Genomic DNA, 24,207 nt, shown 5'->3' with positions numbered 1-24,207 from the left:
TGTAACTTAAAACAAACCGCAAGCAGTCCTTTTTAACTAAAAGCATCCAAATGATGCCCAGCGGGAGACTTTGTGGTCGTTTACAACTTTGGTGCTAACTGGACATGTTGACGTTTGCAGGGCGAAGCTCCGGTCAAATGGCGAACAGATGACTTTAGAATGTTCAAGAATGGCTCTCTGTGGCGCCCGCCTCCTCTCAATCCGTACCTGCACGGCCCGTACGACGACGGCGAGGAGGAGGAGGACGACGACGACGAGTCCATCAAGAGAGGCGGCTTGAAAGAAGAGTAAGACTTGCAGATCTCCCAGGTCCACGGTGACACTCGGCTGACCTTTTGCTGCCATGCTTGTGTGCAGCGAGCGCGACAAGCTGGAGGAGATGCTGCGCGCTTTGACGCCCAGGAGGGGCGACGTGGCCGAGGCCATGTTGTTCTGTCTCAATCGCGCCGAAGCTGCGGAAGAGATCGTGGAATGTGTCGCCGAGTCTCTTTCCATCCTCAAGACTCCTCTGCCCAAGAAGGCGAGCAGACGGCGCGAGGAGAAGACTGAGCTGCAGACACTAAACAACTGCTCCGCTTTCAGATCGCTCGCTTGTATCTGGTGTCTGACGTGCTCTACAACTCCTCGGCCAAAGTGGCCAACGCCTCCTACTACAGGAAATAGTCAGTCGCTTTCTGTCCACACTCAGCTGCTCTCCACCTCACACTGAGACTCTCTCTCTCTCCTCGCCAGCTTCGAGAACAAGCTCTGCCAGATCTTCTCCGACCTCAACGCTACCTACAGAAGCATCCAGGGCCACCTTCAGAGTGAGAACTTCAAGGTGAGCCAGGAGAACAGACCTCACTCCCAAAGCCTCTTGGATGAGTCATTCAGCTGTGTGGTCTCCATGGTAACAGCAACGCGTGATGGCGTGCTTCCGAGCGTGGGAGGACTGGGCCGTGTATCCCGATCCTTTCCTCATCAAGCTGCAGAACATCTTCCTGGGCCTCGTCAACCTGGCCGCCGACAAGGAGCCCGTTCCAGTGCCTGAGGAGGTAAACACCTGGAAGATACTTGTTTTTATTCTACAAAGAAAACCAGATTTAAAAGATCTACACCAACACTTGATTATACTTTAAGTACAGGTAAAAGCCAGTAAATTAGAATATTTTGAAAAACTTGATTTATTTCAGTAATTGCATTCAAAAGGTGTAACTTGTACATTATATTTATTCATTGCACACAGACTGATGCATTCAAATGTTTATTTCATTTAATTTTGATGATTTGAAGTGGCAACAAATGAAAATCCAAAATTCCGTGTGTCACAAAATTAGAATATTACTTAAGGCTAATACAAAAAAGGGATTTTTAGAAATGTTGGCCAACTGAAAAGTATGAAAATGAAAAATATGAGCATGTACAATACTCAATACTTGGTTGGAGCTCCTTTTGCCTCAATTACTGCGTTAATGCGGCGTGGCATGGAGTCGATGAGTTTCTGGCACTGCTCAGGTGTTATGAGAGCCCAGGTTGCTCTGATAGTGGCCTTCAACTCTTCTGCGTTTTTGGGTCTGGCATTCTGCATCTTCCTTTTCACAATACCCCACAGATTTTCTATGGGGCTAAGGTCAGGGGAGTTGGCGGGCCAATTTAGAACAGAAATACCATGGTCCGTAAACCAGGCACGGGTAGATTTTGCGCTGTGTGCAGGCGCCAAGTCCTGTTGGAACTTGAAATCTCCATCTCCATAGAGCAGGTCAGCAGCAGGAAGCATGAAGTGCTCTAAAACTTGCTGGTAGATGGCTGCGTTGACCCTGGATCTCAGGAAACAGAGTGGACCGACACCAGCAGATGACATGGCACCCCAAACCATCACCCAACCATGCAAATTTTGCATTTCCTTTGGAAATCGAGGTCCCAGAGTCTGGAGGAAGACAGGAGAGGCACAGGATCCACGTTGCCTGAAGTCTAGTGTAAAGTTTCCACCATCAGTGATGGTTTGGGGTGCCATGTCATCTGCTGGTGTCGGTCCACTCTGTTTCCTGAGATCCAGGGTCAACGCAGCCGTCTACCAGCAAGTTTTAGAGCACTTCATGCTTCCTGCTGCTGACCTGCTCTATGGAGATGGAGATTTCAAGTTCCAACAGGACTTGGCGCCTGCACACAGCGCAAAATCTACCCGTGCCTGGTTTACGGACCATGGTATTTCTGTTCTAAATTGGCCCGCCAACTCCCCTGACCTTAGCCCCATAGAAAATCTGTGGGGTATTGTGAAAAGGAAGATGCAGAATGCCAGACCCAAAAACGCAGAAGAGTTGAAGGCCACTATCAGAGCAACCTGGGCTCTCATAACACCTGAGCAGTGCCAGAAACTCATCGACTCCATGCCACGCCGCATTAACGCAGTAATTGAGGCAAAAGGAGCTCCAACCAAGTATTGAGTATTGTACATGCTCATATTTTTCATTTTCATACTTTTCAGTTGGCCAACATTTCTAAAAATCCCTTTTTTGTATTAGCCTTAAGTAATATTCTAATTTTGTGACACACGGGATTTTGGATTTTCATTTGTTGCCACTTCAAATCATCAAAATTAAATGAAATAAACATTTGAATGCATCAGTCTGTGTGCAATGAATAAATATAATGTACAAGTTACACCTTTTGAATGCAATTACTGAAATAAATCAAGTTTTTCAAAATATTAAAATTTACTGGCTTTTACCTGTATATCTAATATGTCTAAATCTTCTACTGTTGTCACTCTATGAACATTTATTATCGCAGTTATTGAGACCAAAATTATCACGGTATTTGTGCTCAAAATTTAAAAAAATGACTTCTACTGAAGTCTTTTTGTCACGTTCAAACACTGAAGACATCTATTAAACAAGACAAAAGGCAAGTAATCAAACAGAGACAGAATTCAACTTGGACTCAATATTGAGGAGAGACATGGCCACTGCACTCTCTGTACAGCCCTGCACCACGCTCTGACGAAGAAGGTTTTCGTCTCCTCTTTTATTAGATATTCAATGTTCACGCACCAACACATGTCTCATTAGAAATAGGAAGTACCGTATTTTCCGCACCATAAGCCGCCCTGGGTTAAAGCCGCGCCTTCAATGAACGGCATATTTCAAAACTTTGTCCACCTATAAGCCGCCCCGTGTTATAAGCCGCATCTAACTGCGCTAAAGGAATGTCAAAAAAACAGTCAGATAGGTCAGTCAAACTTTAATAATATATTAAAAACCAGCGTGATGTGGGCGCGCATGGAGTCGTATATCAACATGGACGGAGCTGCGTGAAAAAAGCCACCCGGCCTCTTCGCGTAAACTTCCCTTAACCACTCGCTCATCTTTTCTTCATCCATCCATCCCTTCGAGTTAGCTTTTATGATGACGCCGGCTGGAAAAAGTCTCTTTTGGCAAGGTCTTCCTTTTGAATATCACCATGGGTGGAAGTTTCTGGCCATTAGCATGGCAAGCTAGAACCACAGTGAAGGATGACTTCTCATTCCCTGTGGTGCGAATATTCACCGTACGTGCTCCCGTTGTATCCACAGTGCGGTTCACAGGAATATCAAAAGTCAGTGGAACCTCGTCCATGTTGATAATGTTCTCTGGCCGGATCTTTTTTTCAGCTATCTTGTTTTTACAATATGCACGGAAAGTAGCCAGCTTTTCTTGAAAGTCTTTAGGCAGTTGCTGTGAAATAGTAGTCCGTGTGCGGATGGAGAGATTGCGTCTTTTCATGAACCGGAAACCTGTCGCTTAGTAGGAGCCATTTTGTGGTCTTTACAGATGTAAACACACAAAGGAAATGAAACGTAATATCCGCGCGCTTTTTCTTCTTCTACGGGGGCGGGTGGTTGCTTACAGTAGAAGAAGAAGCGCTTCCTGTTCTATGGGGGCGGGTGCTTACCTTGGCGGTTGCTTGCGTAGAAGAAGAAGCACTTCCTCTTCTACGGGGAAAAAGATGGCGGCTGTTTACCGTAGTTGCGAGACTGAAACTTTATGAAAATGAATCTTAATATTAATCCATATATAAAGCGCACCGGGTTATAAGCCGCACTGTCAGTTTTTGAGTAAATTTGTGGTTTTTAGGTGCGGCTAATAGTGCGGAAAATACGGTACTAATACTTTCTTGGTGTATTTGCTTGTTTTTTTAAAAAGTTTTTTTTAACTATTTTTATTATGGCTGTTATTGGAGAAAAATCCACAAATTAGCCGCACCGTCTTATATGGTCTTCTGTGTTTTTAGAATTTTGATTTATATTTATTGTTTTAATTGATTTTACCCTTTAAAATAGTTTGTAATCATATTTATTTTTGTATGGTTTTTATATTGGTTTTATATTTATTTATTTTTTGTTTTTATTCAGTCATTGGTGGAGCCAAGGATAATATTTGAATATTGTTTTTAATATTGTTGTGCAGCACTTTGGAAACATTTCTGTTGTTTAAATGTGCTCTACAAATAAAGTGGATTGGATTGGATTATCAGCCGCAGTGTTCAAAGTATAAGAAAAAAGTAGCGGCTTATAGTCCAGAATTTACGGCATATCTATATAATTTTATATATTAATACAGCCTATTATTTTTGCACTATTCGGCTGCCAAACTGGATGATGTGATGACATCACAGAGGCTTGCTGCAGCTCTCTCTGTTCGTCGCGTACATTAAGGGACAGGAGTAAAGAGTCTCTTAACACGAGTACAGTCTATAATAACATCAGAAGAAGATGCTACATTTATTTTGAGTTGTTTTTAATTTAAAAAAAAAAAAGTGAAAGGATTGGAGAAGTCTCTAAAAAGTAGCAAAAATTCTCTCAGTACGTTGTACAAACTTTTTAAAAGTGTAAAAATAGAGCAAAATGATTGAAGAAAAACATATGGTGATACTTATTAACACTGAATTGGTTTTAAATGTATGTATTACATATTTTTTTAGCCTTTTTAAAGAAAATATATACATACCGTATTTTCCGCACTATAAGGCGCACCTATAAACCTCCTATTTTCTCAAAAGCTGACAGTGCGCCTTATAAGCCGGTGCGCCTTATATATGGACCAATATTGAGCCACTACAGGTCTCGCAACTACGGGATGCATAACGTAACCCCAGCCTCTACTATAGCGTCTATTCCAGGGGTGCTCACACTTTTTCTGCAGGCGAGCTACTTTTCAATTGATCAAGTCGTGGGGATCTACCTCATTCATATATATCATTTATATTTACTTATATGTTTTTGTTAACAAGTTAAAGGTGTTTAATGATAATGCAAGCATGTTTAACACATATAGTTAATATTGTTAATACATTAAAGGTGTTTAATGATAATACAAGTATGTTTAACACATATAGTTAATATTGTTAACAACTTAAAGGTGGTTAAAAATATTACAAGCATGTTTAACACAAATAGTTAATATTGTTAACAACTTAAAGGTGGTTAAAGATAAAACAAGCATGTTTAACACATATAGTTAATATTGTTAACAACTTAAAGGTGGTTAAAGATAATACAAGCATGTTTAACACATATAGTTAATATTGTTAACAACTTAAAGGTGTTTAAAGATAATACAAGCATGTTTAACACATATAGTTAATATTGTTAACAACTTAAAGGTGGTTAAAGATAATACAAGCATGTTTAACACATATAGTTAATATTGTTAACAAGTTAAAGGTGTTTAAAGATAATACAAGCATGTTTAACACATATAGTTAATATTGTTAACAAGTTAAAGGTGGTTAAAGATAATACAAGCATGTTTAACACATATAGTTAATATTGTTAACAACTTAAAGGTGGTTAAAGATAATACAAGCATGTTTAACACATATAGTTAATATTGTTAACAAGTTAAAGGTGGTTAAAGATAATACAAGCATGTTTAACACATATAGTTAATATTGTTAACAAGTTAAAGGTGGTTAAAGATAATACAAGCATGTTTAACACATATAGATTCCTTTCTTTCATGAAGACAAGAATATAAGTTGGTGTATTACATGATTGTGATGACTTGCATTGATTGGAATCAGACAGTGGTGATGATAACGTCCGCATTTTCGAATGGAGGAGAAAAAAAGTCCTCCTTTCTGTCCAATACCACATGAAAGTGGTTGGTTTTTGGCATCTTATTTGTCCAGCTTCCGTACTCCTTTGTATACACTTAACAAGAAATACATTGTCGGCAAACTCCGTAGCTTGCTAGCTTGTGCACGCCAGCTTTCTGAGACTCTTATTTTGGTAGCGCAGGCAGGATAAAGCAGAGCTTTTATTGTGCAACTGTGCAGCCGGTCTTTGGAGTTTTGACGACAGGTACGGCGCCAGAGTCTGTTGAAATAAAGTGTTTCTCGCCTTCCTGTCGGTAATTTGAATGAGCTGGCAGCAGCCAGCGTCATCTCAGAAGACCCTCGGGTGCCGTGAATGTCAATCAAGTGACGAAAGTGACGTCATAGTGAAGATTTATGATCGCTCATTTTTAGGACTATTTTTTTTAATGCCTGGCTGGTGATCGACCGGTAGATCGCGATCGACGTAATGAGCACCCCTGGTCTATTCTATGCGCCTTATAATGCGGTGCGCCTTATATATGAACAAAGTTTTCAAATAGGCCATTCATTGAAGGTGCGCCTTATAATCCGGTGCGCCTTATAGTGCGGAAAATACGGTAATCGCAGATTATGCTAATTATGTCATGTTGACCGCGCCCCCACCGCCAAAGGTATGTTGGCAATCTAGGGAAAACCCTCACCTGGTCTCCATAGGCGAGGGTAGGGGCGTAGATCGGTAGACTAAGTTCTCACTTAGTCCAGTACATGGACCACATTACTGCAGATGCTGTCCCAGTTCCAAGGTACTCAGATACCTGAACTCCTCCACCTGGGGAAAAACTTGACTCCCAGGGTGCAATCCCTTAAGACAGAAAATAACCTTTTTTGAGCTAGAACTGAATTAGACGCTGTCTCTGTGACGTTGTAGGCGGAGCCAGCAGAGGACATCGACGGCGCTCCGATCGGCGACTACGGGGACGCCTCTCCACTAGAAGACGTGGACGGGATCCCCATTGACGCGGGGGCCATTGATGGCGCGGTGATTGACGGGGCGCCCCTGGACGACCTGGACGGCGTTCCCATCAAGCCCATGGAGGAGGACCTCGATGGCATTCCCTGTGAGTAAAACCAAGGTCACGACGACGGTGACGATGAACAAGGTACTCATTGAATTTGTCCTCTAAAGTCGACCAGTCCAAGGAGGCCACGTTTAAGGTGGCGCCCTCCAAGTGGGAAGCTGTGGATGAGTCTGAGCTGGCGTCTCAAGGTGAGACAACAAACTTGGCATCTTTAACTTCTTTTAAACTCCTTTTTGTGTTTGCTGCTCAGCTGTGACCACATCAAAGTGGGAAGCTTTTGAACAACCTGAAGAGGGCAAGAGGTGAGTGTTTAACCATCACTATCAGTCCCTCCGGGGCTTTTATTGTGGCCTGGAAAACCTGAATTACCGCAGCTTTTTCACAATGTTGCAGGAAAAAGTTGAGATATTTCGAGGCTTAGTTATGAATTTGTTATCCATCCATCCATTTTCTACCACTTGTCCCTCTCGGGGTTGCGGGGGGTGCTGGAGCCTATCCCAGCTGCACTTGGACGGAAGGCGGTGTACACCCTGGACAAGTCGCCACCTATTAATATTTGTATTGTTTTTTTGTAACCTTAACCTAAAAAAAGCAGGGTTTTAACAAAAATGTTACCTCATAGACTTTAAAAGGGTCATATTACGATTTCTTTTCCATGCTCTTTTTTTCGGACCATAGAGCTCTAGGGATTATAAGGCTCACAGCCGATGCGCGGGTCTATTCGGGTATATTTTAATACAAAAGGCGCATTAGAGTGGTCATATTATATTTTTCCTACATTCAAACACTTACTTGTGGTGTACATAACATGCATACCTGCCAACTACTCCGGTTTTCCCGTAATTAGTACGGTTTTCATCAACCTATTCTGGGTTACGGTTGCAGTGATAAAAAGTATGGTTTTTCATTAATTAAAAATATATATTTAAAAAAAAAAGTTTTATTCACGAAATCGCGTAACAACAATGACAATCGACACTGCTTCCCGTAACTTCCTATCGAGCCATTCCGAATGACATGCGAGAGGCTATTTATAGCACCGCTGCCAAGCACGAGGCACCTGTTGTATGGCGTCACATTAGTGCCAAAAATCCGAGCGCATAAAAACTGTTATCGCGCGCTGATTCTCCACTTCGTGCGCGCGCGCGCGACACCATTTTGCGCGCGCGTGGTGCCTTTTAGCGCGCGCGCGGTGCCTTTCTGCGCGCTCTCTGTGTACTCCTGGCATCTCTCCTCGCGCTGTCATGTTTCTTTTTGGCACTTTGGGGGCGGGTATGCTTAGACGGCCCCTTCTTTCTGATTGGTCAGGCGAAAAACGCTGAAAAATGCTCAGAGCCAATCAGAAGTATAGCAGGGCGGGTCATCGTCAATATGTATCAAGATTTACGGAGGAAGAAGTGGATAAAAAAATGTGGCGCGCTGATGAAGGTTATTTCATAGCACATAAATAGCACACAATACAGGGTAATACAAAATGTGAGCCAAATAAATAATAAGACAACAAACACCATCATCACATCTTTCAGCCAGAACTGGTCCACCAGCAATAACATTATTTTATATTTTCACTTCTTCTTGAACATTTGTTTTCTAATTTATGGAATTTCTTTTGATTCAGCCATAAAATTAATGAAATAATCTTTGAATTTTGTTTTTAAAATGTTAAAAATAGCTTTTAATAATGTATTCTGAAACAGTTTAAAATAATCAGAGAACTGACTAACACTGACCCTACACAACTATGTTGCACAATTAAGTCTTTTTTTTTTTAAAGCGAAAGAGGTCATTTCAACAGGTACAGCATCCTATGTCATATCTACATGTAATAATTTTGTAACAAGGCAAACCGTTTGTAAATTGGTTGAAAATCGAGCAAGTTATGGTAATTTAATTAGTACATGTACCATTGACATCAATGTAATGATTGAGGCTAGATGTCTGAAGTAAGATGGCTACAACGTTGCTACGCTGGAGAATGATTGGTCATATGAAAAATGCTCACAGCCAATCAGAAAGAAGGGGCCGTCTAAGCATACCCGCCCCCAAAGTGCCAAAAAGAAACATGACAGCGCGAAGAGAGATGCCAGGAGTACACAGAGAGCGTGCAGAAAGGCGCCGCGTGCAGAAAGGCGCCGCGCGCGTGCGCGCAGAATGGCGCCACGTGCGCAGAAAGGCGCCGCGCGCGTGCGCGCAGAATGGCGCCACGTGCGCAGAAAGGCGCCGCGCGCAGAATGGCGCCACGTGCGCAGAAAGGCGCCACGTGCGCAGAAAGGCGCCGCGCGCGCGCAAAATGGTGTCGCGTGCGCGCACGAAGTGGAGAATCAGCGCGCGATAACAGTTTTTATGCGCTCGGATTTTTGGCACTAATGTGACGCCATACAGTTGCCATTGTTTCCAAACGAGCGAACGATCATGGAATCAGCCGGAGAAAAATGGCAAACGAGTCTTAAAGCGAAAAGAAAACTGCAGTCATTCCGTGAAGAATATTCAAAAGCCTATCCGGGAATAATTACCCGTTCCAAAAAGGGTGAAAACTACGCGAATTGCACCTTGTGCAGACAAGATTTTTCGATCGGACACGGAGGAATTAGCGATGTAAAAGACCACGTTGGGACAAAAAAACACAAGTCTAATGCCGTTGCTAGCGATACAAGTGGAAAACTTTCAACGTTTTTCGTCGCCCAAACAGTGATGGTTTTAGCAACATTTTAACCTGTCTGAATGCTAATAATCATTTTGCGTCGGGGGGCGAAGCCTGAACCACCCACCAGGACTTTGTCCTGGACCTACCGGGGCCTGCGGCCCCTGGACCCTGGCTACTAGGTTTTTCTGATTTCAAAAGTTGGCAGGTATGTAACATGTACCGTAATGGTGGTTCTTTGCTCAAAATGTTGCATAGATGATGTTTTACAGACAATCATCAAGACGATTTCTGACAGTCTTTTTTTGTGGGCGGTCTTATTTATGTGCCTCCACTTTGACTGCGTCTTCTCCCCTCATCTTTGTTGTAGTTTTTAGCGCTTCTATAGCGAGACTACTGACCGATAAGCAGAGGTGGGTAGAGTAGCCAGAAATTGTACTCAAGTAAGAGTACTGTTACTTTAGAGATTTATTACTCAAGTCAAAGTAAGGAGTAGTCACCCAAATATTTACTTGAGTAAAAGTAAAAAGTATGTTGTGAAAAAACTACTCAAGTACTGAGTAACTGATGAGTAACATACACACTCATATTATATATATATATATACATATATATATATATATATATATATATATATATATATATATATATATATATATACATTGATATACCGTATTTTCCGCACCATAAGGCGCCCTGGGTTATAAGCCGCGCCTTCAATGAACGGCATATTTCAAAACTTTGTTCACCTATAAGCCGCCCCGTGTTATAAGCCGCATCTAACTGCGCTAAAGGAATGTCAAAAAAACAGTCAAATAGGTCAGTCAAACTTTAATAATATATTAAAACCAGCGTGATGTGGGCGCGCATGGAGTCGTATATCAACATGGACAGAGCTGCGTGAAAAAAGCCACCCGGCCTCTTCGCGTAAACTTAAACTTACCTTAACCACTCGCTCATCTTTTCTTCATCCATCCCTTGGAGTTAGCTTTTATGATGACGCCGGCTGGAAAGGTCTCTTTTGGCAAGGTCTTCCTTTTGAATATCACCATGGGTGGAAGTTTCTGGCCATTAGCATGGCAAGCTAGAACCACAGTGAAGGATGACTTCTCATTCCCTGTGGTGCGAATATTCACCGTACGTGCTCCCGTTGTATCCACAGTGCGGTTCACAGGAATATCAGTTGCTGTGAAATAGTAATCCGTGTGCGGATGGAGAGATTGCGTCTTTTCATGAACCGGATCCTTGTCGCTTAGTAGGAGCCATTTTGTGGTCTTTACAGATGTAAACAGGAAATGAAACGTACGGTAATATCCGCGCGCTTTTTCTTCTTCTACGCGGGCGGGTGGTTGCTTACAGTAGAAGAAGAAGCGCTTCCTGTTCTATAGGGGCGGGTGCTTACCTTGGCGGTTGCTTGCGTAGAAGAAGAAGCGCTTCCTGTTCTACCGGGAAAAAAGATGGCGGCTTTTTACCGAAGTTGCGAGACCGAAACTTTATGAAAAGGAATCTTAATATTTATCCATATATAAAGCGCACCGGGTTATAAGGCGCACTGTCAGCTTTTGAGAAAATGTGTGGTTTTTAGGTGCGCCTTATAGTGCGGAAAATACGGTATACAGTATATAATTTATATGTATTTATTTTGCTGTTTTTGTTTACATGTTAAAGGTGTTTTAATGAATATACATGCATGTTTAACATATAGATTCCTTGCTTTCATGAAGACAAGAATATAAGTTGGTGTATTACCTGATTCTGATGACTTGCGTTGATTGTAATCAGACAGTCGTCCACGTTTTCAAATGGAGGAGAAGAAAAGTTCCTCCTTTCTGTCTAATACCACATGAAAGTGGTGGGTTTTTGGCATCTTATTTGTCCAGCTTCCATATTCGTTTTTATACACTTTACAAGAAATATGTTGGCGTCAAACTCCGTAGCTTGCTAGCTTGTTTGCGCTGGCTTTCGGAGACTCTTGTTTTGAAAGCACAGGCGCGATGGAGCGGCACTTTTATTGTGAAGACAGGAACGTCCTCATGTGCGGTCAGTCTTTAGGCTTTTGACGGGATGTACGGTTGAAATAAAACAGTATCTTTTTTCCTTCACACTTTTGATTGATTGATTGGAACTTTTATTAGTAGTACAATACACATTCCGTACAATTAACCACTAAATGGTAACGCCCCAATAAGTTTTTCCACTTGTTTAAGTCAGGTCATGTGACCACCTGGCTCTGTTTGATTGGTCCAACGTCACCAGTGACTGCATCTGATTGGTGGAACGAAGTGAAACGTCACCAGTAAGGCAGGCACCTTGAAGGTCTGTCTGACAGACCACAACAAACAAAACGTGGATTAACAGATCGATAAAAATTAGTAGCGAGTAGCGAGCTGAATGTAGATAAAAGTAGCGGAGTAAAAGTAGCGTTCCTTCTCTATAAACATACTTAAGTAAAAGTAAAAGTATGTTGCATTAAAACTACTCTTAGAAGTACAATTTATCCCAAAAGTTACTCAAGTAGATGTAACGGAGTAAATGTAGCGCGTTACTACCCACCTCTGCCGATAAGTTAGAACTGTACGCTACTTTGTATTAGAAACGGCAAGAGTGGAAGATACATGTGCATGTACGAGCCAGTCTGCCCCATAACAAGAGGATGGGAAAAAAAAGAAGCTTATTGACAACAGCGCGGATTACAATGGCGGACTCGCGCAAAGCACTCTGGGTACATTTCTACCATATATGGAGATATCCTTTGACGTCACTTTTGGAGGAAAACGTCACAAATCGGGCAGGAAATTTGGAAGAAGGCAAGATTGTTTTATAAAAAATCTCCGCCATAGTTTGATTTCACATTATTGGGACTTGCGGTGATCCCATATACATAAAAATAGGTATGAGTAGGTAAGAAAAGTTGCTTTTGCATAATAGGACTTGTTTAATGTAGAGCTCGTTGTCAAATGATTGTACTGTTTTCATGCGTAATATTTCATTATAATCATAAAAGGCTTTCTTTTTGTTCGCTCTCTGCTCAGTCGTCCACAAGTTGCAGACATTCTTAATCTATAGGAGTTCTGATTTATTTTACCCTGGATAGAGAAAATGTAAATACATGTAAATGTTTTCATACTACATTACCCAGAGGGCTTAGCGCCATAGACAGGAAGAGGAAGTAGGTCTGATTGTTACATTGTTGTTCCTGCCTCGTCAAGGCAAGAAACAAACTACCGTATTTTCCGCACTATTAGCCGCACCTAAAAACCACAAATTTACTCAAAAGCTGACAGTGCGGCTTATAACCCGGTGCGCTTTATATATGGATTAATATTAAGATTCATTTTCATAAAGTTTAGGTCTCGCAACTACGGTAAACAGCCGCCATCTTTTTTCCCCGTAGAAGAGGAAGCGCTTCTTCTTCTACGGCAAGCAACCGCCAAGGTAAGCACCCGCCCCCATAGAAGAGGAAGCGCTTCTTCTTCTACTGTAAGCAACCACCCGCCCCCGTAGAAGAAGAAGAAGGGCGCGGATATTACGTTTCATTTCCTTTGTGTGTTTACATCTGTAAAGACCACAAAATGGCTCCTACTAAGCGACAGGTTTCCGGTTCATGAAAAGACGCAATCTCTCCATCCGCACACGGACTACTATTTCACAGCAACTGCCTAAAGACTTTCAAGAAAAGCTGGCTACTTTCCGTGCATATTGTAAAAACAAGATAGCTGAAAAAAAGATCCGGCCAGAGAACATTATCAACATGGACGAGGTTCCACTGACTTTTGATATTCCTGTGAACCGCACTGTGGATACAACGGGAGCACGTACGGTGAATATTCGCACCACAGGGAATGAGAAGTCATCCTTCACTGTGGTTCTAGCTTGCCATGCTAATGGCCAGAAACTTCCACCCATGGTGATATTCAAAAGGAAGACCTTGCCAAAAGAGACCTTTCCAGCCGGCGTCATCATAAAAGCTAACTCGAAGGGATGGATGAAGAAAAGATGAGCGAGTGGTTAAGGGAAGTTTACGCGAAGAGGCCGGGTGGCTTTTTTCACGCAGCTCCGTCCATGTTGATATACGACTCCATGCGCGCCCACATCACGCTGGTTTTTAATATATTAAAGTTTGACTGACCTATCTGACTGTTTTTTTGACATTCCCTTTAGCGCAGTTAGATGCGGCTTATAACACGGGGCGGCTTATAGGTGGACAAAGTTTTGAAATATGCCGTTCATTGAAGGCGCGGCTTATAACCCAGGGCGCCTTATGGTGCGGAAAATACGGTACTTAAGTTTTGATTAGACCGTTGACGCTCTCAGACTAATTCCCTGACGCCGATTGGCTGAAATGTGAATTTGTGACACCACAACTTCCTGGAGGGACTTAGTCGTGTGAGCACCTTGTGAACAAAAGTGTGCTCCGTGTTTAAAGGCACAACAACGACAACAGCGACGAGGACAAGAGCCCACGCTCAGTGGACACGCCCGGGTACTCCAACGCCATCAGGGACGACGTGGACCTGAAGATGAACGAGGAGAAGCGCACGAAGCTACGGGAGATAGAAGTGAGAAAGTCACTTTGGATGTCTTTTCCATGTGACCACACTGTGGAACTTTGATACTAAGTCAAGTAGTCCACACACTATCAGTCCACACTCATGCATCAAAGCATGCTTCAAAAAACAATAGTGCGTGCGTGTAACTATTGGAGTCCGAAATGGGTCAATAATTCATAACAATAGTGATTTAGATTCATTAGATTTTGAGCAATGACAGTTTAAAAAAAAAAAAAAAAAAAAAGCTCATAAGTGTGAAAAATGTCATATTTCTTTTTTTTCTTTTTGATCAGCTTCATTCGTCGATTATAAGTATTTATTTTTTATCAAGTTTTTTTCATTTGTTTTATGCCTTTTTTTGGCATAGAAACGTTTGCTTTTATTTGGCAAAATACATAAAATAATATAAATATTATTTTTTAATGTTTTTGTTTTAAGCCCTTTTATCATAGATTTTTATTTTATGGCAAAAACACAAAAAAATGCAATATTTTCCTTAAAAACATATTTCAAAATATAATATTTGTTGTAATTGGAGCCTTAAATAGGTCAATAATTCACAACAACGTTGATTTTGATTTATTATTTTTGAGCAATGACAGTTTAAAAAAAAAAAGCTGAGTGATCCATAAGCCCCCCCCACTCATAAGTGTTAAAAATGTAATTTCTTTTTTTTCTATTTATTTTTTACTTTTGACGCTTGAATTTCTAGATCAGCTGCATCCGTCGATTATAAGTATTTATTTTTTATAACGTTTTTTCATTTGTTTTATGCCTTTTTTTGGCATAGAAACGTTTGCTTTTATTTGGCAAAAACACAAAATATATAAAATAATATAATAAATATTATTTTTTAACGTTTTTGTTTCAAGCCCTTTTATCATACAATTTTTTTTATGGCAAAAACACAAAAAAATGAAATATTTTCCTTAAACATATTTCAAAATATAATATTTGTTGTAATTGGAGTCTTAAATAGGTCAATAATTCACAACAACATTGATTTTGATTTATTATTTTTGAGCAATGACAGTTTAAAAAAAAAAAAAAAAAAAGCTCATAAGTGTTAAAAATGTCATATTTCTTTATTTTTCTTTTTGATCAACTTCATTCGTCGATTATAAGTATTTATTTTTTATAACGTTTTTTCATTTGTTTTATGCCTTTTTTGGCATAGAAACGTTTGTTTTTATTTGGCAAAAACACAAAATACATAAAATAATATAAATATTATTTTTTAATGTTTTTGTTTTAAGCCCTTTTATCATAGATTTTTTTTTATGGCAAAAACACAAAAAAATGCAACATTTTCCTTAAAAACATATTTCAAAATATAATATTTGTTGTAATTGGAGCCTTAAATAGGTCAATAATTCACAACAACATTGATTTTGATTTATTATTTTTGAGCAATGACAGTTTAAAAAAAAAAAGCTGAGGGATCCATAAGGCCCCCCCCCCCACTCATAAGTGTTAAAAATGTCATATTTCTTTTTTTTCTTTTTGATCAGCTTCATTCGTCGATTATATGTATTTATTTTTTATCAAGTTTTTTCATTTGTTTTATGCCTTTTTTTGGCATAGAAACGTTTGCTTTTATTTGGCAAAAACACAAAATAATATAAATATTATTTTTTAATGTTTTTGTTTTAAGCCCTTTTATCATAGATTTTTTTTTTATGGCAAAAACACAAAAAAATTCAACATTTTCCTTAAAAACATATTTCAAAATATAATATTTGTTGTAATTGGAGCCTTAAATAGGTCAATAATCCACAACAACATTGATTTTGATTTATTATTATTTTTGAGCAATGACTGTTTAAAAAAAAAAAAAGCTGAGGGATCCATAAGCCTCATAAGTGTTAAAAATGTCATTTCTTTTTTTTCTATTTATTTTTTACTTTTGACGCTTGAATTTCTAGATCAGCTGCATCCGTCGATTATAAGTATTTATTTTTTATAACGTTTTTTCATTTGTTTTATGCCTTTTTTTGGCATAGAAACGTTTGCTTTTATTCGGCAAAATATATAAAATAATATAAATATTATTTTTTAATGTTTTTGTTTTAAGCCCTTTCATCATAGATTTTTTTTTATGGCAAAAACACAAAAAAATGCAACATTTTCCTTAAAAACATATTTCAAAATATAATATTTGTTGTAATCGGAGCCTTAAATAGGTCAATAATTCACAACAACATTGATTTTGATTTATTATTTTTGAGCAATGACAGTTTAAAAAAAAAAAAAAAAAAAAGCTCATAAGTGTTAAAAATGTCATATTTCTTTATTTTCTTTTTGATCAGCTTCATCCGTCGATTATAAGTATTTATTTTTTATAACGTTTTTTCATTTGTTTTATGCCTTTTTTTGGCATAGAAACGTTTGTTTTTATTTGGCAAAAACACAAAATATATAAAATAATATAATAAATATTATTTTTTAACATTTTTGTTTTAAGCCCTTTTATCATACAATTTTTTAATGGCAAAAACACAAAAAAATGAAATATTTTCTTTAAACATATTTCAAAATATAATATTTGTTGTACCGGTAATTGGAGCCTTAAATAGGTCAATAATTCACAACATTGATTTTGATTTATTATTATTTTTGAGCAATGACAGTTTAAAAAAAAAAAAAGAAAAAAAAAAGCTCATAAGTGTTAAATGTCATATTTCTTTATTTTCTTTTTGATCAGCTTCATTCGTCGATTATAAGTATTTATTTTTTTATCAAGTTTTTTTCATTTGTTTTATGCCTTTTTTTGGCATAGAAACGTTTGCTTTTATTTGGAAAAAACACAAAATATATAAAATATAATTATTATTTTTTAACGTTTTTGTTTTAAGCCCTTTTATCATACAATTTTTTTTATGGCAAAAACACAAAAAAATGAAATATTTTCCTTAAACATATTTCAAAATATAATATTTGTTGTAATTGGAGCCTTAAACAGGTCAATAATTCACAACAACATTGATTTTGATTTATTATTATTTTTGAGCAATGACAGTTTAAAAAAAAAAAAAAAGCTGAGGGATCCATAAGCCCCCCCCACTCATAAGTGTTAAAAATGTCATTTCTTTTTTTTCTATTTCTTTTTTACTTTTGACGCTTGAATTTCTAGATCAGCTTCATTCGTCGATTATAAGTATTTATTTTTTATCAAGTTTTTTCATTTGTTTTATGCCTTTTTTTGGCATAGAAACGTTTGTTTTTATTTGGCAAAAACACAAAATTCATAAAATAATATAAATATTATTTTTTTATGTTTTTGTTTTAAGCCCTTTTATCATACAATTTTTTTTATTGCAAAAACACAAAAAAATGCAATATTTTCCTTAACATATTTCAAAATATAATAATTGTTGTAATTGGAGCCTTAAATAGGTCAATAATTCACAACAACATTGATTTTGATTTATTATTATTTTTGAGCAATGACAGTTTAAAAAAAAAAAGCTGAGGGATCCATAAGCCCCCCCACTCATAAGTGTTAAAAATGTCATTTCTTTTTTTTCTATTTCTTTTTTACTTTTGACGCTTGAATTTCTAGATCAGCTGCATCCGTCGATTATAAGTATTTATTTTTTATAACGTTTTTTTCATTTGTTTTATGCCTTTTTTTGGCATAGAAACGTTTGTTTTTATTTGGCAAAAACACAAAATACATAAAATAATATAAATATTATTTTTTAATGTTTTTGTTTTAAGCCCTTTTATCATACAATTTTTTTTATGGCAAAAACACACAAAAATGCAACATTTTCCTTAAAAACATATTTCAAAATATAATATTTGTTGTAATTGGAGCCTTAAATAGGTCAATAATTCACAACAACATTGATTTTGATTTATTATTATTTTTGAGCAATGACAGTTTAAAAAAAAAAAAGCTGAGGGATCCATAAGCCCCCCCCACTCATAAGTGTTAAAAATGTCATTTCTTTTTTTTCTATTTCTTTTTTACTTTTGACGCTTGAATTTCTAGATCAGCTGCATCCGTCGATTATAAGTATTTATTTTTTTATAACGTTTTTTCATTTGTTTTATGCCTTTTTTTGGCATAGAAACGTTTGCTTTTATTTGGCAAAAACACAAAATATATAAAATAATATAATAAATATAATTTTTTAACGTTTTTGTTTTAAGCCCTTTTATCATACAATTTTTTTTATGGCAAAAACACAAAATAATGAAATATTTTCCTTAAACATATTTCAAAATATAATATTTGTTGTACCGGTAATTGGAGCCTTAAATAGGTCAATAATTCACAACAACATTGATTTTGATTTATTATTATTTTTGAGCAATGACAGTTTAAAAAAAAAAAAAGCTGAGGGATCCATAAGCCCCCCCCCCCCACTCATAAGTGTTAAAAATGTCATTTCTTTTTTTTCTGTTTATTTTTTAGTTTTGACGCTTGAATTTCTAGATCAGCTGCATCCGTCGATTATAAGTATTTATTTTTTATCAAGTTTTTTCATTTGGTTTATGCCTTTTTTGGCATAGAAACGTTTGCTTTTATTTGGCAAAATCACAAAATACATAAAATAATATAAATATTATTTTTTAATGTTTTTGTTTTAAGCCCTTTTATCATAGATTTTTTTTATGGCAAAAACACAAAAAAATGCAATATTTTCCTTAAAAACATATTTCAAAATATAATATTTGTTGTAATTGGAGCCTTAAATAGGTCAATAATTCACAACATTGATTTTGATTTATTATTATTTTTGTGCAATGACAGTTTAAAAAAAAAAAAGCTGAGGGATCCATAAGCCCCCCCACTCATAAGTGTTAAAAATGTCATTTCTTTTTTTTCTATTTATTTTTTACTTTTGACGCTTGAATTTCTAGATCAGCTGCAGCCGTCGATTATAAGTATTTATTTTTATAACGTTTTTTCATTTGCTTTATGCCTTTTTTTGGCATAGAAACGTTTGCTTTTATTTGGCAAAAACACAAAATATATAAAATAATATAATATTATTTTTTAACATTTTTGTTTCAAGCCCCTTTTATCATACAATTTTTTTTATGGCAAAAACACAAAAAAATGCAATATTTTCCTTAAAAACATATTTCAAAATATAATAATTGTTGTAATTGGAGCCTTAAATAGGTCAATAATTCACAACAACATTGATTTTGATTTATTATTATTTTTGAGCAATGACAGTTTAAAAAAAAAGAAGAAAAAAAAGCTCATAAGTGTTAAAAATGTCATATTTCTTTATTTTCTTTTTGATCAGCTTCATTCGTCGATTATAAGTATTTATTTTTTTATCAAGTTTTTTTCATTTGTTTTATGCCTTTTTTTGGCATAGAAACGTTTGTTTTTATTCGGCAAAAACACAAAATACATAAAATAATATAAATATTATTTTTTTATGTTTTTGTTTTAAGCCCTTTTATCATACAATTTTTTTTTTATGGCAAAAACACAAAAAAATGAAATATTTTCCTTAAACATATTTCAAAATATAATATTTGTTGTACCGGTAATTGGAGCCTTAAATAGGTCAATAATTCACAACAACATTGATTTTGATTTATTATTATTTTTGAGCAATTACAGTTTAAAAAAAAAAAAAAAAAAAAAAGCTCATAAGTGTTAAATATGTCATATTTCTTTATTTTCTTTTTGATCAGCTTCATTCGTCGATTATAAGTATTTATTTTTATAACGTTTTTTCATTTGTTCTATGCCTTTTTTGGCATAGAAACTTTGGTTTTATTTGGCAAAAACACAAAATATATAAAATAATATAATATTATTTTTTAACATTTTTGTTTCAAGCCCTTTTATCATACAATTTTTTTTACGGCAAAAACACAAAAAAATGAAATATTTTCCTTAAACATATTTCAAAATATAATATTTGTTGTAATTGGAGCCTTAAATAGGTCAATAATTCGCAACAACATTGATTTTGATTTATTATTATTTTTGAACAATGACAGTTTAAAATAAAAATAAATTTTAGATTTGTGTTATTAGTGAACATTGCAACTTTTTCTCCTTACATTCCACCTGTTTTGCTCTTTTATTACACGTTTTGAAGTTTCTTGCAAAAGACTTTCTTAGAATGCGCCGCACTTTGTACTTCAACGTTTTTGTGTGCAGGTGAAGGTGATGAAGTTCCAGGACGAGTTGGAGTCGGGCAAGAGGCCCAAGAAGGCCGGCCAGAGCCTCCAGGAGCAAGTGGAGCACTACAGAGACAAACTCCTGCAGAAGGTAGAAGAAGAAGGTGGACAGCACATGTTGGGAGCGTCTTCATTGTGGTCCTGACGTCCTGCAGGAGAAGGAGAAGGAGAAGATGGAGCGTGAGAAGGAGAAGAAGGACAAGGAGAAAGTGGACGCTCGCCTGAAAGACTTGAAGAAGGAGAAGGAGAAGGAGGACACGCCCACCAGGAAAGAGAAGTGAGTGAAGATGGAGGTGAGGTGAGGTGAGGTGAGGTGTGTACAGACATGTGTCCTCTGCACTCGACAGGAAGCGACGTCACAGCGGCTCTCTCAGTCCCACCACGCGAGGCAGCAGGCGAGGACGCTCCGCCTCCCCTCGCTCTGAGCGCTCCTACTCCAAAGACACGTCCGCGCGATCCTCCCACAAAGACTCTCCTCGGACCTCCAACAAGAAGTCCTCCAAGAGGTACCGTACCGGACCCGCCTAAAAAAAAAAAGTCCCGCCTCGGCAAAACTAACCCGGGCTCCTCCCGACCTCCCAGATCTCCGTCGTCTCCTCGCACGCCCAAACGCTCCAGGCGGTCGCGCTCCAGGACGCCCAAGAAGTCGGCCAAGAAGTCGCGGTCCAAGTCCAGATCCCCGCACAGATCCCACAAAAAGTCCAAGAAGAGCAAACACTGAAGACCAGGTGGTCTACTTGTTGTTTTATATTGTACAAAATGTCAACACGCTAGTCTGCTCTTCGTTTTCTAGTCCTCCTAATAAAATGTTCATTTCGTATCAGGCACTCTCACCTTTCTTACAGCAGGGTGTATCACTCTCTCCTTTCTTACAGCAAGGTGTATCACTCTCACGGTGAGAGTGACACACCCTGCTGTAAGAAAGGTGAGAGTGATACAGCCTGCTGTAAGAAAGGTGAGAGTGACACACCCTGCTGTAAGAAAGGTGAGAGTCTCACCTTTCTTACAGCAGGGTGTATCACTCTCACCTTCCTTACAGCATGGTGTATCACTCACCTTTCTTACAGCAGGGTGTGTCACTCTCACCTTCCTTACAGCAGGGTGTATCACTCACCTTTCTTACAGCAGGGTGTATCACTCTCACCTTCCTTACAGCAGGGTGTGTCACTCACCTTTCTTACAGCAGGGTGTATCACTCTCACATTTCTTACAGCAGGGTGTATCACTCTCACCTTTCTTACAGCAGGGTGTGTCACTCTCACCTTCCTTACAGCAGGGTGTATCACTCTCACTGTATTGGTTATAAAACAATACATTTAATTAGAACCCCCCCAAAAAAGTAATTTATTGTTCTCCAGGCTTAAATCAACTTCAGATCTGTTTTATATTTAGTTTTATGCCCCTTAAAACTGTTTTTTTATTACAAAAACAAAGTCAAGTGTTTGTGGGGAAGAACATGTCCACGACCAGCAGAAGAAGACGTGAACTTCCATGACATTGGAATGAAATGTCAAAGTACATCAAGTACACATTAGTTTTTACTCAAGCATTCCCTTGGAAACCACCCAACTTCCCTTAATTGGTGAGACAATTACAAGTGACAGGCAGTGCAATTCCACCCTCGTCCAGCAGATGGCAGCAGCCACGCGTTGATCCTGCTACACAATAAGTAAATACATCATTTATGTGCCTTGGCATCATACTTGCCAAATTGAGACCTCCGATTTCGGGAGGTGGGGGGTGGGGGGGCGGGGCTAAGAGGGGAGGAGTATATTTACAGCTAGAATTCACCAAGTCAAGTATTTCATATATATACGTATATTAGAGATGCGCGGTTTGTGGGCACAACCGCGGAGTCCGCGGATTATCCGCGGAGTCCGCGGATTATCCGCGGATCGGGCGGATGAAATTAAAAAAAATTAGATTTTATCCGCGGGTCGGGTCGGGTCGGGTGGTTCAAATTATTAAAAAAAAATAGATTTTAAATAGATTCAGGCGGGTGGCAGTTAAACCAATTGGTAAATATATATACATAGTTAAATGTTGTTACCCACATACGAAAAACGAGCAGGCACCTGCAGCATATGCCACAACAGAAGAAGAAAAAAGAAAAGAGATGGACACTTTTACAGAGCGGAGAAGGGACGCCTCGCCGGGTTCCGGGACCGAGGCCCCTTCCCCCGAGAGAGGGCCCCACCGGGAGCCGTAGCTGAGGCGATCCGCGAGAAGGGCCCGACGCACGTCCAGAGTCACCACCGCGCCCACCGCACCGACACCCCGCCTCGTCCGCCTTCGCCGCGGCCGGCGTCACGCGCAGCAGGTAAGCAGCTTACCTGCCCGCCACCCCCGTGGCCGGGGGCTCGTAACAGGGGTCACTCTGCGCGCAGTGCGCTCACGAAAGGGGTGGGGCTCACCCTGGTTGATATAGACAGCAGCTAGGACGGTGGCCATGGAAGTTGGAACCCGCTAAGGAGTGTGTAACAACCCACCTGCCGAATCAACTAGCCCTGAAAATGGATGGCGCTGGAGCGTCGGGCCCATATACCCGGCCGTCGCCGGCAGCGAGACGCGCTTGGAGGTGCGCTCAGCGCGGCTCCCATATGATTGCGCACTGGTGTGCGTCTGGGTCGTGACAGCGTGGCACGCGAATGTCTGTGCTGCATTGGATCAGTCTCCTTTCTTTAACAGGCAAAAGCTTTATAACCTCACTAATGCCTTGCATCGTCTATATTAGATATATAACAACGGGCGGGTGCGGGCGGATGGCGGGCGGATGCGGTTCTGATCAAATGTTAGATCGGGTGGATTGCGGATGGTTGACGACTTTCTGATGCGGTTGCGGATGAAATAATTGCCTATCCGCGCATCTCTAATATATATATATATATATATATATATATATATATATATATATATAAAAATACTTGACTTTCAGTGAATTCTAGCTATATATATGTATATTTTATTTTATATATATATAAAAGAAATACTTGATTTTCAGTGTTCATTTATTTACACACATAACACTCATCTACTCATTGTTGAGTTAAGGGTTGAATTGTCCATCCTTGTTCTATTCTCTGTCACTATTTTTCTAACCATGCTGAACACCCTTTCGCAGGTACCCAGAAAGGTTTCGAGTACCACCAAAAAAACTGAATCTCTGAAGACAGTATAAAAATGTGTGTTAAAGGTGTACAAATACTGTTTGTATAATAAGCATGTTATTTTTCTACAAATGAGGGTTAAGAGTTCAGTACTAAAAAAAAAAGAAAGAAAAGAATGTGGCTTAAGTACAGTTTTTTAATCGAGCTGCTGCATTTTTTGGTTGGGTTGTTTATTTATTTTGAGTAACTTCTATACATTTCTAAAAGGGGAGGAATGTAATAGAGTGATCTATGTTTGTCTGTTGCCATCTCCTGGTGAATGTTGGCTATAGCATACTGGGGTTACTTTTTGGTTGGCCAACGATTGGCGTGGCTTCCAGCTCCGCCTGAATTTCGGGAGATTTTCGGGAGAAAATTTGTCCCGGGAGGTTTTCGGGAGAGGCGCTGAATTTCGGGAGTCTCCCGGAAAATCCGGGAGGGTTGGCAAGTATGCTTGGCATAGAAAAGACGAGCATGTTGTAGAAAGAGGACAAAACTGCATTTTAATTGTATATATTTTTGAAACATGTCAACTTTACCTCGAAATTAAGGAAGTACTTTTAAACTAGTCCTAA

At 38.5% G+C, this 24,207-nt stretch overlaps 1 protein-coding gene across 3 annotated transcripts in view; it reads left to right on the top strand.

The window, feature by feature from the left end:
• Window positions 1-21,306, top strand: part of u2surp (U2 snRNP-associated SURP domain containing) — a 46,953-nt gene extending 25,647 nt beyond the window's left edge. For all 3 annotated transcript variants that reach the window (XM_061965939.1, XM_061965938.1, XM_061965940.1), the window contains 13 exons: window positions 121-287; window positions 358-520; window positions 583-662; window positions 733-820; window positions 897-1,034; window positions 6,983-7,172; window positions 7,241-7,321; window positions 7,384-7,435; window positions 14,201-14,333; window positions 20,467-20,577; window positions 20,642-20,763; window positions 20,834-20,992; window positions 21,069-21,306. In XM_061965939.1, the coding sequence (XP_061821923.1) occupies window positions 121-287; window positions 358-520; window positions 583-662; window positions 733-820; window positions 897-1,034; window positions 6,983-7,172; window positions 7,241-7,321; window positions 7,384-7,435; window positions 14,201-14,333; window positions 20,467-20,577; window positions 20,642-20,763; window positions 20,834-20,992; window positions 21,069-21,207 (1,623 nt within the window). In that variant the 3' untranslated portion in view covers window positions 21,208-21,306. The remainder of the gene's footprint in view (window positions 1-120; window positions 288-357; window positions 521-582; window positions 663-732; window positions 821-896; window positions 1,035-6,982; window positions 7,173-7,240; window positions 7,322-7,383; window positions 7,436-14,200; window positions 14,334-20,466; window positions 20,578-20,641; window positions 20,764-20,833; window positions 20,993-21,068) is intronic.
• Window positions 21,307-24,207: the final 2,901 nt, after the last annotated feature.

The sequence above is a fragment of the Nerophis lumbriciformis genome, linkage group LG07 (assembly GCF_033978685.3).
Source record: "Nerophis lumbriciformis linkage group LG07, RoL_Nlum_v2.1, whole genome shotgun sequence".
Lineage (NCBI taxonomy): Eukaryota > Metazoa > Chordata > Actinopteri > Syngnathiformes > Syngnathidae > Nerophis > Nerophis lumbriciformis.
This window is presented reverse-complemented; position numbering and strand designations above follow the sequence as displayed.